Raw genomic sequence first — 13,797 nt, 5'->3', positions numbered from 1 at the left:
GCACATGGAGGACGCCCACCACAGCAGGGAGCTGCCTTGCAGAGCAGACAGAAGTGGGCGGCAGGGACAAAGAAGGGCCTGTGGGCTGGTCCAGATCTAACCTCTGACACCCAATGGGGGGCACTTTCTCTTTTTGGTCCAGGAAGCCTCAGTGACTTCAAGTCTTCCTCTGGCTAGCTGCGGTGGTGCAAGGCTATAATCCTGGCATCTGGAGGATGAACCAGAAGGATGATAAATTCTAGGCTGAGCTATTCAGTGAGACGTTGTCTCAAATAAAAAGCTTCCTCGGGGGCTAGAGAGATGGCTTAGTGGTTAAGGCACTTGCCTGCAAAGCCAAAGGACCTAGCTTCGATTCCCCAGGACCCACATAAGCCAGCTGCACAAGATGGCACATGCTTCTAGAGTTCGTTTGCAGTGACTAGATGCCTTGGCACGTTCATTCTCTCTCCCTCTCTGCCCTTGTTTCTCTCAAATAAGTAAATTAAATATATATATATATATATATTAAGTATACACACACACACACACACACACACACACACACACACACACACACATTTTCTTTGGTTTTTTGAGGTAGGGTCTCACTCTAGCCCAGGCTGACCTGGAATTCACTGTGGAGTCTCAGGGTGGCCTTGAACTCATGGCAATCCTTCTATCTCTGCCTCCCAAGTGCTGGGATTAAAGGTGTGCGCCACCACGCCTGGCAAAAATGTATTTTAAAGAAAGTTGGGGGCTGGAGAGATGGCTTAGCGGTTAAGCGCTTGTCTGTGAAGCCTAAGGACCCCGGTTCGAGGCTCGGTTCCCCAGGTCCCATGTTAGCCAGATGCACAAGGGGGCGCACGCGTCTGGAGTTCGTTTGCAGTGGCTGGAAGCCCTGGCGCGCCCATTCTTTCTCTCCCCCTCTATCTGTCTTTCTCTCTATGTCTGTCGCTCTCAAATAAATAAAAAATGAACAAAAAAAATTTTAAAAAGAAAGTTGGGCTGGAGAGATGGCTTAGTGGTTAAACGCTTGCCTGTGAAGCCTAAGGACCCCGGTTCGAGGCTCAGTTCCCCAGGTCCCACGTTAGTCAGATGCACAAGGGGGCGCATGCGTCTGGAGTTCGTTTGCAGAGGCTGGAAGCCCTGGTGCGCCCATTCTCTCTCTCCCCCTCTATCTGTCTTTCTCTCTGTGTCTGTTGCTCTCAAATAAATAAATAAATAAAAAGTTTCCTTGGGCTGGTGTGATGACGCACGCCTTTAATCCCAGCATTTGGGAGGCAGAGGTAGGGGGATCACCTTGCCGTGAGTTGGAGGGCACCCTGAGACTATATAGTGAATTCCAGGTCAGCCTGGGCTAGAGCAGGACCCTACCTCGAAAAACAAAAGACAAGAACAACAAAAAGGTTTGCTTGGGCTGGAGAGATGATTTAGTGGTTAAGGCACTTGCATGAAAAGTCAAAGGGCCCAGATTCAATTCCTCAGTACCCATGTAAGCTGGATCTCTCTCTCAAATAAAGTCTTTTAAAATTTATTTTTATTTATTTGCTTGACAGAGAAAGAGGGGGAGAGAGAGGGAGAGAATGGGCATGCCAGGGCCTCCAACCACTGCAAATGAACTCCAGACACAAGTGCCCCCTTGTGTTTCTGGCTAATGTGGGTCCTGGGGAATTGAACCTGGGTCCTTTGGCTTTGCAGGCAAAAGCCTTAACCGCTAAGCCAGCCCTCCAAGCCCTTCAAATAAATTTTTAAAAAAATTTTAAAAAATTTTAAAAAATTTAAAAGTTTGCCTTACCCAGATGTGGTGGCACATGCCTTTAATCCCAGCACTCAGGAGGCAGGGATAGGAGAATTGCTGTGAGTTCAAGGCCACCCTGAGACTACAGAGTGAGTTCCAGGTCAGCCTGGACTTGAGTGAGACCCTACCTCAAAAAGAAAAGAAACTTTGCTTGAGCGCATTCACTGGCAGTGGGATGACAGAGATTAGCATGGTCTCGAGCAAGGGCACACAAACCTGTGAAATGTTCCATATCTGCATGTACACACGTGTGATATGCATTCATGCATGTTTGTGTGGGGATGCACGTGCAAGCACATGTGTATGTGCAGGCCAGAGACCAGTGTCTTCCTCAATCACTCTCCAGCCTTTTTGTGGAGACAGGGCTTTTACTTAAACCTAGAGTTTAGCTGGGCATGGTGGCACACACCTTTAATCCCAGCATTTAGGAGGCAGAGGTAGGAGGATCACCGAGAGTTCGAGGCCACCCTGAGACTACATAGTTAATTCCAGGTCAGCCTGGACCAGAGTGAGACCCTATCTCGAAAAAAACAAATAACCTAGAGTCTACTCCTCCAGCCAGCCTGCTTGGCAGCTTGTCTGTGTCCACGGCACGGGGATGGCAGACGGGCGCTTTCATGCCTGCCCAACACTGACGTGGGTGCTGGGGATCCAAACTCAGGACCTCACATTTGGATGGCCAGTCTTTAGTCTCTGAGCCATTTCCTCAACCCGTTGCATAGTTTTCTTTTTCTCTTCTATTTTTTTTATATATCTATTTTTTGTCTTTTTCAAGGCAGGGTCTCACTCCAACCCAGGCTGACCTGAAACTCACTCTATATATAGCTCCAGGCCCCTAACTCATAGTGATCCTCCTGCCTCAGCCTCCCAAGTGCTAGAATTGAACGTGTGCACCACCACACCTAACCCCCTTCCATATCTTTTTTTAAAATTTTATTTAATTATTCATTTGAGAGCAACAGAGAAAGAGGGAGAGAGAGAGAGGGAAAGAATGGGCACGCCAGGGCCTCCAGCCACTGCAAACGAACTCCAGACGTGTGCGCCCCCTTGTGCATCTGGCTAATGTGGGTCCTGGGGAATCAAGCCTCGAACTGGGATCCTTAGGCTTCATAGGCAAGTGCTTAACTGCTAAGCCATCTCTCCAGTTCCCTTCCATATCTTTTTGAAAATGTTTGTTCATTTTTTATTTGAGAATGACAGAGTGAGAAAGGCAGCTAGAGAATGGGTGTGCCAGGGCTTCTAGCCACTGCAAACAAACTCCAGACACGTGTGTCCCCTTGTGTATCTGGCTAACATGGATCCTGGGGAATCAAGCCTCGAACCAGGGTCCTTAGGCTTCACAGGCAAGCGCTGAACTGCTAAGCCGTCTCTCCAGCCCCATTCCATATCTTTAAAGTCTTCCTCTAGGGGAGATCAGAGTTGACAGGTGTGTTGTCCTGCCCCAGAGCACCCATGATGTCATCAGGGGAACAAGCTAGTCCTTTCCTACTCGGGAGACACAAAATGGCCCCTTAGTGACAGTCAGCCTGGTCTCGGCCACTCTGTGTGCCTTGTGGCATGCCAGCAGGAACATTACATCTCAACACTGAAGCAAGTACAATGTTTACCATGAGAATAAACTGTGGGCAGACCCACAGACGATGCAAAATTATAACAGGTGTATAATTTACAGAGGATATAAAATTACAACTTGACACAATGAGTTTCCTTCAACTAAGGATTTTATTGCTTCTGTAAATATGATGCATACTGGCTATAAAGTAGTCATGAAAACACGAGGAAGAGCCAGACATCGTCGACAACGCCATTCCCAGCCTGACATTTGCTGCAGTTTTCTGGAAATCTCCATGTCTGCAGGGACAAGACGTGTGTGTATGCACAAGCTCTGCACTGGAAGGGGACAGTTCAATTTCCCTGGCTGCAGAAGTCTCGTTCTTGAGAACGGCCATGTGATGACCCGTCGTGTCACTGTGGTTCCCTCTGTGGTCACCAAGCATCTGCACAGAGGTTTCTGAAGGTGTGTGTGCCTGCGTGTGTCTGAGTGCAGTGGAGGTCAGGGGCTGACACAAGGTGTCTTTCCAATTGCTGCCCACCTTATTCTTGGAGACAGAGTATCTCACTGAAGCGGCAGCTCAGTGATTTGACTAGACTAGCTAGTGAGGCCAGGAGTCTGACTCGCCCTCCCCAGTGCTGGGGTTACAGGCACGCGCCACCACGCCCCTGGCTCCTCTGTGGGTGCCGGGGATCTGAACTCAGGTCCTCACACCTGTACAACAAGCACTTTACTCACGGAGCCATCTCCCCAGCCCTACAGACTTCTTGCGTATCACACCTCACCAATTCACTCTGGTGACCACTGAGGCTTCTTGTCTGTAACCAGTGCTTGTCAGACAGAGCGCTCTGTCCTCGCACGTCTTCAGAACTGAGGGTTAACAAGAGCGGGCACAGCACTCAGTGACCCCACCAGTAAGAGCGTGGACGTTACCTCGGGCTGTGATCCAGCTCCACCACAAGCGTCACTTTCTGTTCAAGTTCTCTCAGCTTTGGCCACTGCAAGTGCCACCACTGCCTCCCGGATTTCCAAGCAGCTCTTCATCTTTGGGCTCACCTCATCTTCCCCTGCCTTGGCCTTGGACTCAGCCACAGCATCGTCAGGTCAGGGCACCGGCATCGCCAGCGGGTCACCTCTCAGCAGGTCACAGCAGCATCTCTGGCCATGCTCAGTTTACTGCTGGTCCCCACATCCCAGCTCATTCATTTTTTGAGCATGGTTCAGCAGAAGGCATGGTGTGCAGAGGGGTCTTCTGTTTTTGTTTTTTTTTTTTTTTTTTTTTTTTTGAGGTAAGGTCTCATTCTAGTCCAGGCTGACCTGGAATTCACTATGTAGTCTCAGTGTGGCCTCAAACTCACAGAGATCCCCCTACCTCTTATTCTAATTTAAAAAAAAAATTTGTATTTATTTATTTGAGAGTGACACACACAGAGAGAGAATGGGCATGCCAGGGCCTCCAGCCACTGCAAACAAACTCCAGATGCATGCACCACCTTGTGCATCTGGTTTATGTGGGTCCTGGGGAATCGAGCCTCGAACAAGGGTCCTTAGGCTTAACCGCCAAGCCATCTTTCCAGCCCCTAACTTTTTTTTTTTTGTTTTGTTTTGGTTTTTCGAGGTAGGGTCTCACTCTGGTCCAGGCTGACTTGGAATTAACTCTGTCATCTCAGGGTGGCCTTGAACTCATGGCAATCCTCCTACCTTTGCCTCCCAAGTGCTGGGATTAAAGGTGTGCACCCCCATGCCTGGCTCCCTAACTTTTTTTAATTTAATTCTATTTATTTGCAATCAGAGAGAGAGCTAGAGAGAGAGAGACAGAGAGACAATGGGCGCTCCAGGGCCCTAGCCACTGTAAATGAACCCCAGATGCATGCGCCCCCTTGTGCATCTGACTTATGTGGGTCCTGAGGAATTGAACCTGAGTCCTTTGGCTTTGCAACAAGTGCCTTAACCACTAAGCCATCTCTCCAGCCCTTTTTTGGTGTTTCGAGGTAGGGGTTCACTCTAGTCCCAGGCTGACCTGAATTCAATATGTAATCTCAGAGTGGCCTCAGACTCACAACGTTCCACCTACCTCTTGCTGGGATTAAAGGCTGCGCAACCACTCCTGGCTTTTTTTTATTCCTTTTCTCCTGAGGCAGGGCTTTACGCCAGCCCATGCTGGCCTGGAACTCACTCTATAGCTCCAGGCTGGCCTTGAACTCATGGCGACCCTTCTACTGTAGCCTCCCAGGTGCTGAAATTAAAGGTGTGCACCACCAGACTTGGCAGGCAGAGGTAGGAGGATCGCCATGAGTTTGAGGCCTCCCTGAGACTACATAGTAAATTCCAAAAAAGAAAAGAAAAGAAATGGGGACCAAGCTTAAACATGTCTGAGAACAGAAGGCATTTTCCTGGCACAGTGTGGTGTTAGACTAAAAGGTGTCTGTATGGAGACAGGTCTACTGACTGGTCACATTAGGTAAGGCATCAAGCTAGCCACCAGACCCCTGGGGACCCTGTGAGACACCCGGATATAAATAAAACTACTCTGAGGGAAAAACAAGCAGCACAGAGGAAGCATTTCTGGGAGTGGCATGGTCCCCACAGGCTAGCCCCGCTCGCTACAGTGACCCCACGCGAGCTGAGCCCTTCCACTCTACAGTCGGGGGGCTGGGGAGCCCGTGGACGACAGTCAGTGGGGTGAGCTTTGCTTCCAGCAGCCATGGACATGACCTGTGGTGGACTTCTCATCAAAACTTGTTCTTTGCCTCTGACTTTCCATCCATTAGATCTGCAAACCCCAGCTTCTCCAGCGGCTCTGGTGCCATCAGTTGCCTGTAAGAGAATGGCAAGGAGGTTACAGGAGATGCAGAGGTGGCAGGGGCAGCAAGGCTGTCACCCTGGCACCCAATCTAGACCCAGAGAGCGGTGCCGACGAGCCCCCTCTGGCTGTGCCTTCCCCAGGGGCCCTCCAGGACATGTCACCCAAGCCTACGGCCTCTCCAGCCACGGTGATCACACCTACATCTGCACGGGCACAGGCAGAAGATGTGGGGGAGGCGGGCTGGGAAGGGCAGGGACTGCTCCACTGAGCCGCCTGCCTGTGGGAACTAGAGGATGTTCACTGGGCCAAGCCCATCATCCTCATATTCCAAGCAGACATGCGAGAGCCTATGTCTCAAATCTCGCCACCAGGTTATGGTGAGGATGGCTCTGATGAGGCAGAAGGTCAGACAGAGCACTAAATGGGCGAACCTCATATCCAGTGGTGGGGTCGCAGGGGCACATGCCGCAGCAGCCCTGACTTAACTCTCCACCTGCCAGACCCCAGGGCCAGCAACTCTACAGCCACATGGGAGGCCAGGTCCCCCATGAAGATGGAGAGAAGTCCAGCACCAAAACCGTATGCCCTTGCTGGCCTCCCCGGTGCCTGTACTCACTCCTCGCCGCCTCTGTCCCCCAGTGCTTCCGTCCACGCTCTTGTCCCCCTCATGCACTCTTGCGGCGTTCCTCCGGAGCTTCTCCTGTCCCACTCCTGCCCTTTGTCCCCACCTTCCCTCTAAGCGCGCTCCTGGACCCACTCCCTGCCTTTCCCACACCTGCAGCCCTGCCCACCCGTTCCTCACTTCCTCCGGTCCTCTCTACCAATCTTGCCCCTCCCACACTCCTGGTCCACCCCAGGAGGACGCGTGTGAGCCACAGGGACCCGCCGACCTGACAGCCCATCTGACAGCGGTGAGAAAGCCGATCCACAGGAGCAGTGGCGCAGAGCCCTGGGCGCAGGCGCTATGGGAAGACAGATGCAAAGGCAGGGACAGGCCTTCCTCGGGGGCTGTGTTGGAAACACACCTTGACTCCAGTCCTGGGGGCTAAGGCCTAGCCTCTAGCCCGAAGACCACAGCTGTGTGCAAGGCCACGCTGACCGCCCGCAGGGGCTGACGGCGGCCACAGGAACCATGCCTAGCAGGGCCAGCCTGCACTGTCATGGGTATTCAGGCTGGGAAAAGGAACAGGAGGAAAATAGTAGCCAATGAAGGCAGGGCTCACGAGATCCCCTTCAGCCCCTGCAAATTTTCCATGGCCAGCCGGGCATGGTGGCGCACGCCTTAACCTAGCACTCGGGAGGCAGAGGTAGGAGGATTGCTGTGAGTTTGAGGCCACCCTGAGACTACACAGTCAATTCCAGGTCAGCCTGAGCTAGAATGAGACCCTATATTGAAAACCAAAATAAAATAAAATGTTTGTACCCAGCTGGGCATGGTGGCACACACCTTTAATACCAGCACTTGGGAGGCAAAGGCAGGAGGATCACCATGAGTTCGAGGCCACCCTGAGCCTATATAGTGAACTCCAGGTCAGCTTGAGCTAGAGTGAGACCCTACCTCAAAAAACTAAAAAAAAAAAAAGTTTATAAGTTTATACCCATATATTAATTCCACTACTCTCACTTTTGGTTAGAGAAGCTTCTTTTTTCAGATGGTGGTGAGTACAGGGTTGACTCAAAAGTCACCATAGAAAAAAAAAAAAGTCACCATAGGGCTAGAGAGAAGGGTTAGTAGTTAAGGTGCTTGCCTGCAAAGCCAAAGGACCCAGGTTCAATTCCCCAGTACCCACATAAAGCCAGATTCACAAGGTGGCGTATGCATCTGGAGTACATTTGCAGTGTCTAGAGTTCCTGATGCACCCATTCTCTATCTGCCTTTCTCTTGCTCTTTCTCTCTCAAATACATAATTTTTTTTTTCAAGGTAGGGTCCAGGCTGACCTAGAATTCACTGTGCAGATCAGGGTGGCCTCGAACTCATGATGATCCTCCAACCCCTACCTCCCAAGTGTTGGGATTAAAGGTGTGCACCACCACACCTGGATAAAAATATTTAAAAAAAATTTATTTGGGCTGGAGGCTTAGCGGTTAGGGCGCGTGCCTGCAAAGGCAAAGTACCTTGGTTTGATTCCCTAGTACTCATATAAGCCAGATGCACAAGGTGGTGTATGCTCTGGAGTTTGTGTGCAGTGGTTAGAGGCCCTGGCATGTCCATTCTCTCCCTCTCTCAAATAAAAATAAATATAAATAAAATATTTATATTTTATTTGCCAGGCATGGTGGCACACGCCTTTGATTCTAGCACTTGGGAGGCAGAGGAAGGAGGATTGCCGTGAGTTCAAGGCCACCCTGAGATTACATAGTGAATTCTAGGTCAGCCTGGGCTAGAGTGAGACCCTACCTCAAAAAAACAAAACAAAAAGATATAGAGGACTGCAGACAAAGTTTAGTGGTTACAAGCACTTGTTTACAAAGCCTGACAGCCTAGGTTCAGTCCCCATAGAAAGCTAACTGCACAAGGTGCCACATGTGTCCCGGAGTTCCTTTTGCAGTAGCAAGAGGCCCTGGGCATGTCCACTGTCTCTCATTCTCTCCCTCTCTCTCTTACTCCATTTGCTCAAATAAATAAATAAAAACTATTTAACAACAACAACAAAAAGATACAGATGAAAGTAAGAAAGGGTAAAAGTGTACTTGGGGTTTCAACACAAAAGGAAGGAAGAAAAACTGTGGACAAGATGTGTGTGCTCAGGTGTGTGTTGGACCAATCTTAACTGTCTTGACAATTCCATTAACAACCCACACGCCAAAACTAACTAATAGGGCCCAGCCTTGGCGGCACGCTCCTTTAATCTCAGTACCCAGGAGGCAAAGGTAGGAGGCTCGCTGTGAGTTAGAGGCAAGCCTGGAACTACAGAGTGAGTTTCAGGTCAGCTTGGGCTAAGGTGAGACACTACCTTGGGAAAAAAAGTTACAAAATAACAAACAAGCCAAGCATGCAGACACACCCTGCCATCCCACTACTAAGGAAATGAGGCATCACAATCATGCCAGCCACCCCCCAGGGACAAACTAGAAGATGTCCCTCCAGGCTTGCCTAGTCAGAAGCCTTACCAAACAGACCAGGAGCTTCTCTGGGGACCCCAAACTCACCAAACCCTCAGAGCCAACCCCAGTCAGTAGCTATTGTGGATCTGTGCCAGTTGGATCATCTTATTGTCATGGTACTGGGGCTTAAACCCAGGGCTTCTTGCATGTTAAGCAAGCATTCCACTGAGCCACACCCCTCCCCTCACTGGGAGGTTCTAGGCAGGAGCTCTACCACTGAGCCACGCCCCCAGGCCCTCACTGGGGGATTCTAGGCAGGAGCTTTACCACTGAGCCATGCCCCCAGCCCCTCACTGGGGGATTCTAGGCAGGAGCTCTACCACTGAGCCACACCCCAGCCCCTCACTGGGGGATTCTAGGCAGGAGCTCTACCACTGAGCCATGCCCCCAGCCCCTCACTGGGGGATTCTAGGCAGGAGCTCTACCACTGAGCCACACCCCAGCCCCTCACTGGGGGATTCCAGGCAGGAGCTCTAATACTGAGCCACGCCCCCAGCCCCTCACTGGGGGATTCCAGGCAGGAGCTCTACCACTGAGCCACACCCTAGCCCCTCACTGGGGGATTCTAGGCAGGAGCTCTACCACTGAGCCACACCCCAGCCCCTCACTGGGGGATTCTAGGCAGGAGCTCTACCACTGAGCCACACCCCAGCCTCTCACTGGGGATTCTAATAGGCAGGAGCTCTGCGACTGAACTGCACCAAAGCCCTCATGCATTTTGGGTCTATTTAGTTGCCCAGGCTAGCTTGAAGTCCACAGCTCAGGCAGGCCCTGAACTCTTCATCCTGTCTCAACCTCCCAAGTAGCAGGGGTGACAGGCATGGGCGTTCATCTTTTTGCTAACATTTCCTCTGGGATCTCTCCCTGTGCAGGTGTTAAGGCTGGAGGCGGAGCTTAGGAGCAAGGGAGGCCTGCTCACACCTCCTTCAGGCATCACCCAGGCCCTTCTCTAAAGCTCAGCAGAGACAGGAAGAATTCTTAGCCCATGTTTTCTGAAGCCATATTGGTTTCCAGTAGTCACTTAAGTCATGGTTCCAACCAGCGTGCTATCTGGACTCAGACATTACCTGGGAAGGCAGGACAAGGCCTCGTAGCAGGTCCCAATTGTAAGAGACCAAATGTCCACAATGGTAACCCTCGAATACCCCTTCCCCTGGGGGACGTGCCGGGGTTTGTCACACAAAATGGAAAGGAGACTTAAGTGAACCACTGATGTCACTGTCTACGGTAGTCTGAATTCCTGTGACGGCCTCACCACCATGTAATTACACCTTACATGCTTTCTCATGTTGAAGATTAGCTCCTGTTTTAAAAGCTCCGTGGATCACTTTTTGATTCTGGAAAAGTCAGCTCTGGGTCAGACGGGCAGGGTTATCTACCATTCTTAAGTAGCCATTGTGGTCCCTGTCACGTTCTGAACAGCGCTTCACGTGGAACCAAACAACAGCGCCTGTTTTCACAGTCTGAGAATGTGAAAGAAATGCATGCACTGCACCCACAATCTTCAGATCTCTTCACTCAGTCAGCACGTCTGTGAGGCATGAAACATTAATAACAGCCCAGGAGCACCATGAGTGACAGATGCCGTGACAGGCACTGGCGCGAGCTCCCAGGACTGCGCCACTGCCTGCGCCACCCCATCAGCTAGGCGCCACTGTCCCCAACACACAATGACTGCTCCGAAAAATCCAAGCTGAACCCCAGGCCTGGGCAAGACACAGTGCCACGGCCTTTAGGGGGAAAGGCTCTGTCGGCAAAGTCGGGTGAAAAGGCAGAACTGCTTGTACTTACCTTTCCATCCTGCACTCTAAGTACTCTTTGGATTCATTTCTACACAAAGCATTTTCAAAACGATTGTCCCGGAGACACTTCATGAATTTCTCTTTGAAGTTTTTACATTCGCCTACAATGAAAAGGAAAAATAGTGCCATGTTTAGAAAGTGAAAATATGGCCTGCTCACACAACGGCCTCAGAAATAGCACATTCTATTAACATCCATTTCCCCCTGGGGCCAAGAATGGGCTCAGTGATAGAACAGTCACCCTCCTAAGTTCAACTTCCAGTATTGCATATCAACAAAACAAAACCAAACCAAAAGAGCCAAGTGCAGTGGTGCACACCTTTAATCCCAGCACTCTGGGAGGCAGAGGCAGGAGGATCGTTGTGAGTTTGAGGCCAGCCTGAGACTACATAGTGAATTCCACGTCAGCCTGGGACGAAGCAAGACCCTACCTCCAAAAAGAAAAAAAACAAAGATGGGGGCTGGAGAGATGGCATACTGGTTGGGTGCTTCCTGCAAAGCCAAAGGACCCAGGTTCAATTCCCCAGGACCTATGTAAGCCAGATGTACAAGGTGGTGGATGCATGTGGAGTTTGCAGTGGCTGGAGGCCCTGATGTGCTCATTCTTTCTCTCTCTCTCTCTTTTTCAAATAATTTAAAAAAAAAAAAACAACCTTTAAACAAAAAATAGATATACTGAAAATTTCAGATGACAAAAAAAAAGTTTATATTATGGAGTTGCACTAAAAGGTGAAGAGTTGGGACTGGAGAGATGGCTTAGCAGCTAAGGCATTTGCCTGAAAAGCCAAAGGATCCTGGTTCGAACCTTCAGGAGCCACGTAAGCCAGATCTACAAGGGGGCGCATGCATCTGGAGCCCATTTGCAGTGGCTGGAGACCCTAGCATTCCTGTTCTCTCTCCCCCCCTCTTTTTTCTCTCTCAAATAAATAAATAATATAAAAATGGTATTTCATTAAAAAAAAAACAAAAATTAAACAAAATAAATTATTTGTAAGAAGGTGAACAGTTGTACTGAGGCACACAGGAATTGATGAAATTGTCCACCTTTGCCATGTGCTGCTTTTTTTTTTTAAGTTTAGAGAGACTTTGTTAGGTTAAAAGAAGGACCGATCATGAAGAACGCCTACCCATGAGAAGACAAGAGTGGGTAAAGCCCAACTAAAGACCCAAATTGAGGTCATCTACAAGTCCTGAGTGAGGGTTGAGCTAGCCAACCACAATGCCAGGTTCAGGTTTAACCCTTCCAGAATCTCAGTTCCAGAAAGGGGAACTCCTGCCTAGGGAGGGACTCATGTTGTAGGTGGAAAAATAGATCTAGAGAAATCCTTTAGGCCAGAGATAAGGAGAAGTTGTATGTTTGATAATTCCCTAATGAAATGTTCAGAAAAAAAAAATTACCTACAAATGTTTTTGGAACTTTAATTTGTACAGAATCTCACATTAATGGCTTATTCCAAACCAAAATCCCAAGCATTTATACTTGTCAGTTTATTTTTCATTTTCTACTTTTGCAAAAGATATCAATAACAAATCGTTTAAGTCCCACGTGTGAAAACCATATACTTCGCATTTGCTAACAGCAGTGTAGCTCAGTGGTGCCCAGCATGTGCCAGGTCACGCACCAATGAAAAATTTCAAAACAGTATTTCTTTGCCTAATATTCACTACAGACACAGAGCATCTATAGCCGGGTAAGGTGCGCTGCTCCCGTGTGGGCACTAGACCGGATTCATTGCAAGAACTAGAGGGAAGCCCGGAATTAAATCCAACTTGAGCAGCCCTGTCCTCGCCCTGGCCACTTTAGGCCCAAGTCCTAGTCGGCTCTCACTCGGCGGTCTCTGCCATGGAGGGTGAACGTCTGTGTCTGGGATGCCCGGGCCTCAATTTACCTGCGTGCATCCCCAGGGGGTTCTGAACAGGTAGTGCTCCAGGACCGTTGCAGGCTGGACTGGACCTGCTCAGAAGCCCACATCCAGCACCTCACACCCCACCCACCATCTCTATATGACCAGATTCTGCCCCAAATCTCCGACTCAGCACCGTCCTCCGGATCCACCGCCCCAAATCCAGCCCCTTGGATCCCAGATCCAGCACTTTCCCTCAGACCCAAGGCTCCAGGAACCGCCCACTCCGGCTCAAAGCCCAGATCCCATCCCCGGCCCGCCGGCACAGGCCCCGCCCCGGCTAGGACCCCGCCCCCGGCGCCCCAGGCCCCGCCCCCGGCTAGGACCCCGGCCCGGCGGCCCGGTCCCCGCCCAGGCGCCTGCTCTGCTCGCTGACGCCCCGCCCCGTCTCACCGAAGTGGTCCAGCGGGAAGCTGCCTTTGTCCGGGGGCCGCGGTTGGAAGCTCTTTGTCCCAAAATTCATAGCAGTCGACATGACGGCGGGACCGGGAGCAGCGCGCACGACGTGAGACGCCGCAGGGCGGGCAGCCGAGCGCCGAACAGGCCGGGGAGCGCCGAGTTCGTCGATCTGCAGGCCTGTCTCTCCAAGCCCCGCCCCCGTCGGCCAAGCCCCGCCCCCGAAGGCCAAGCCCCGCCCCGACGGCCAAGCCCCGCCCAGGCCCTATCCCAAACCGCTGCTGGGGGCTATTTCCTACCTGCTCAGAGGGACTAATAAGACAAATAGTATATTAAAGAAAGGAGTGCGTGTTAGGTTTCTGTATTAGCCAGGGCAGAGTGCCACAAACGGGCTTAGGAAACAGAAACAAGGACTGGAGAGATGGCTTAGCGGTTAAAGCACTTGCCTGCAAAG

The 13,797-nt window shown here is 50.7% G+C and overlaps 1 protein-coding gene across 1 annotated transcript; it reads right to left on the bottom strand.

Annotated features, from left to right (window-relative positions):
- Positions 1–5,569: 5,569 nt before the first annotated feature.
- On the bottom strand, positions 5,570–13,481 carry LOC101617945 (cytochrome c oxidase assembly protein COX19). The gene is made up of 3 exons (XM_045144150.1): positions 13,341–13,481; positions 11,033–11,144; positions 5,570–6,146 (listed from the first exon to the last, which is right to left on the bottom strand). Exons 1-3 carry the CDS (start codon positions 13,420–13,422, stop codon positions 6,062–6,064), a joined length of 279 nt encoding a protein of 92 aa, XP_045000085.1. The 5' UTR covers positions 13,423–13,481; the 3' UTR covers positions 5,570–6,061.
- Between the last annotated feature and the right edge of the window lie 316 nt (positions 13,482–13,797).

The sequence above is a fragment of the Jaculus jaculus genome, chromosome 2 (genome assembly GCF_020740685.1).
Source record: "Jaculus jaculus isolate mJacJac1 chromosome 2, mJacJac1.mat.Y.cur, whole genome shotgun sequence".
NCBI classification, from domain to species: domain Eukaryota; kingdom Metazoa; phylum Chordata; class Mammalia; order Rodentia; family Dipodidae; genus Jaculus; species Jaculus jaculus.
The sequence above is the reverse complement of the archived record's forward strand: the minus strand, read 5'-3'. Positions and strand labels throughout refer to the sequence as shown.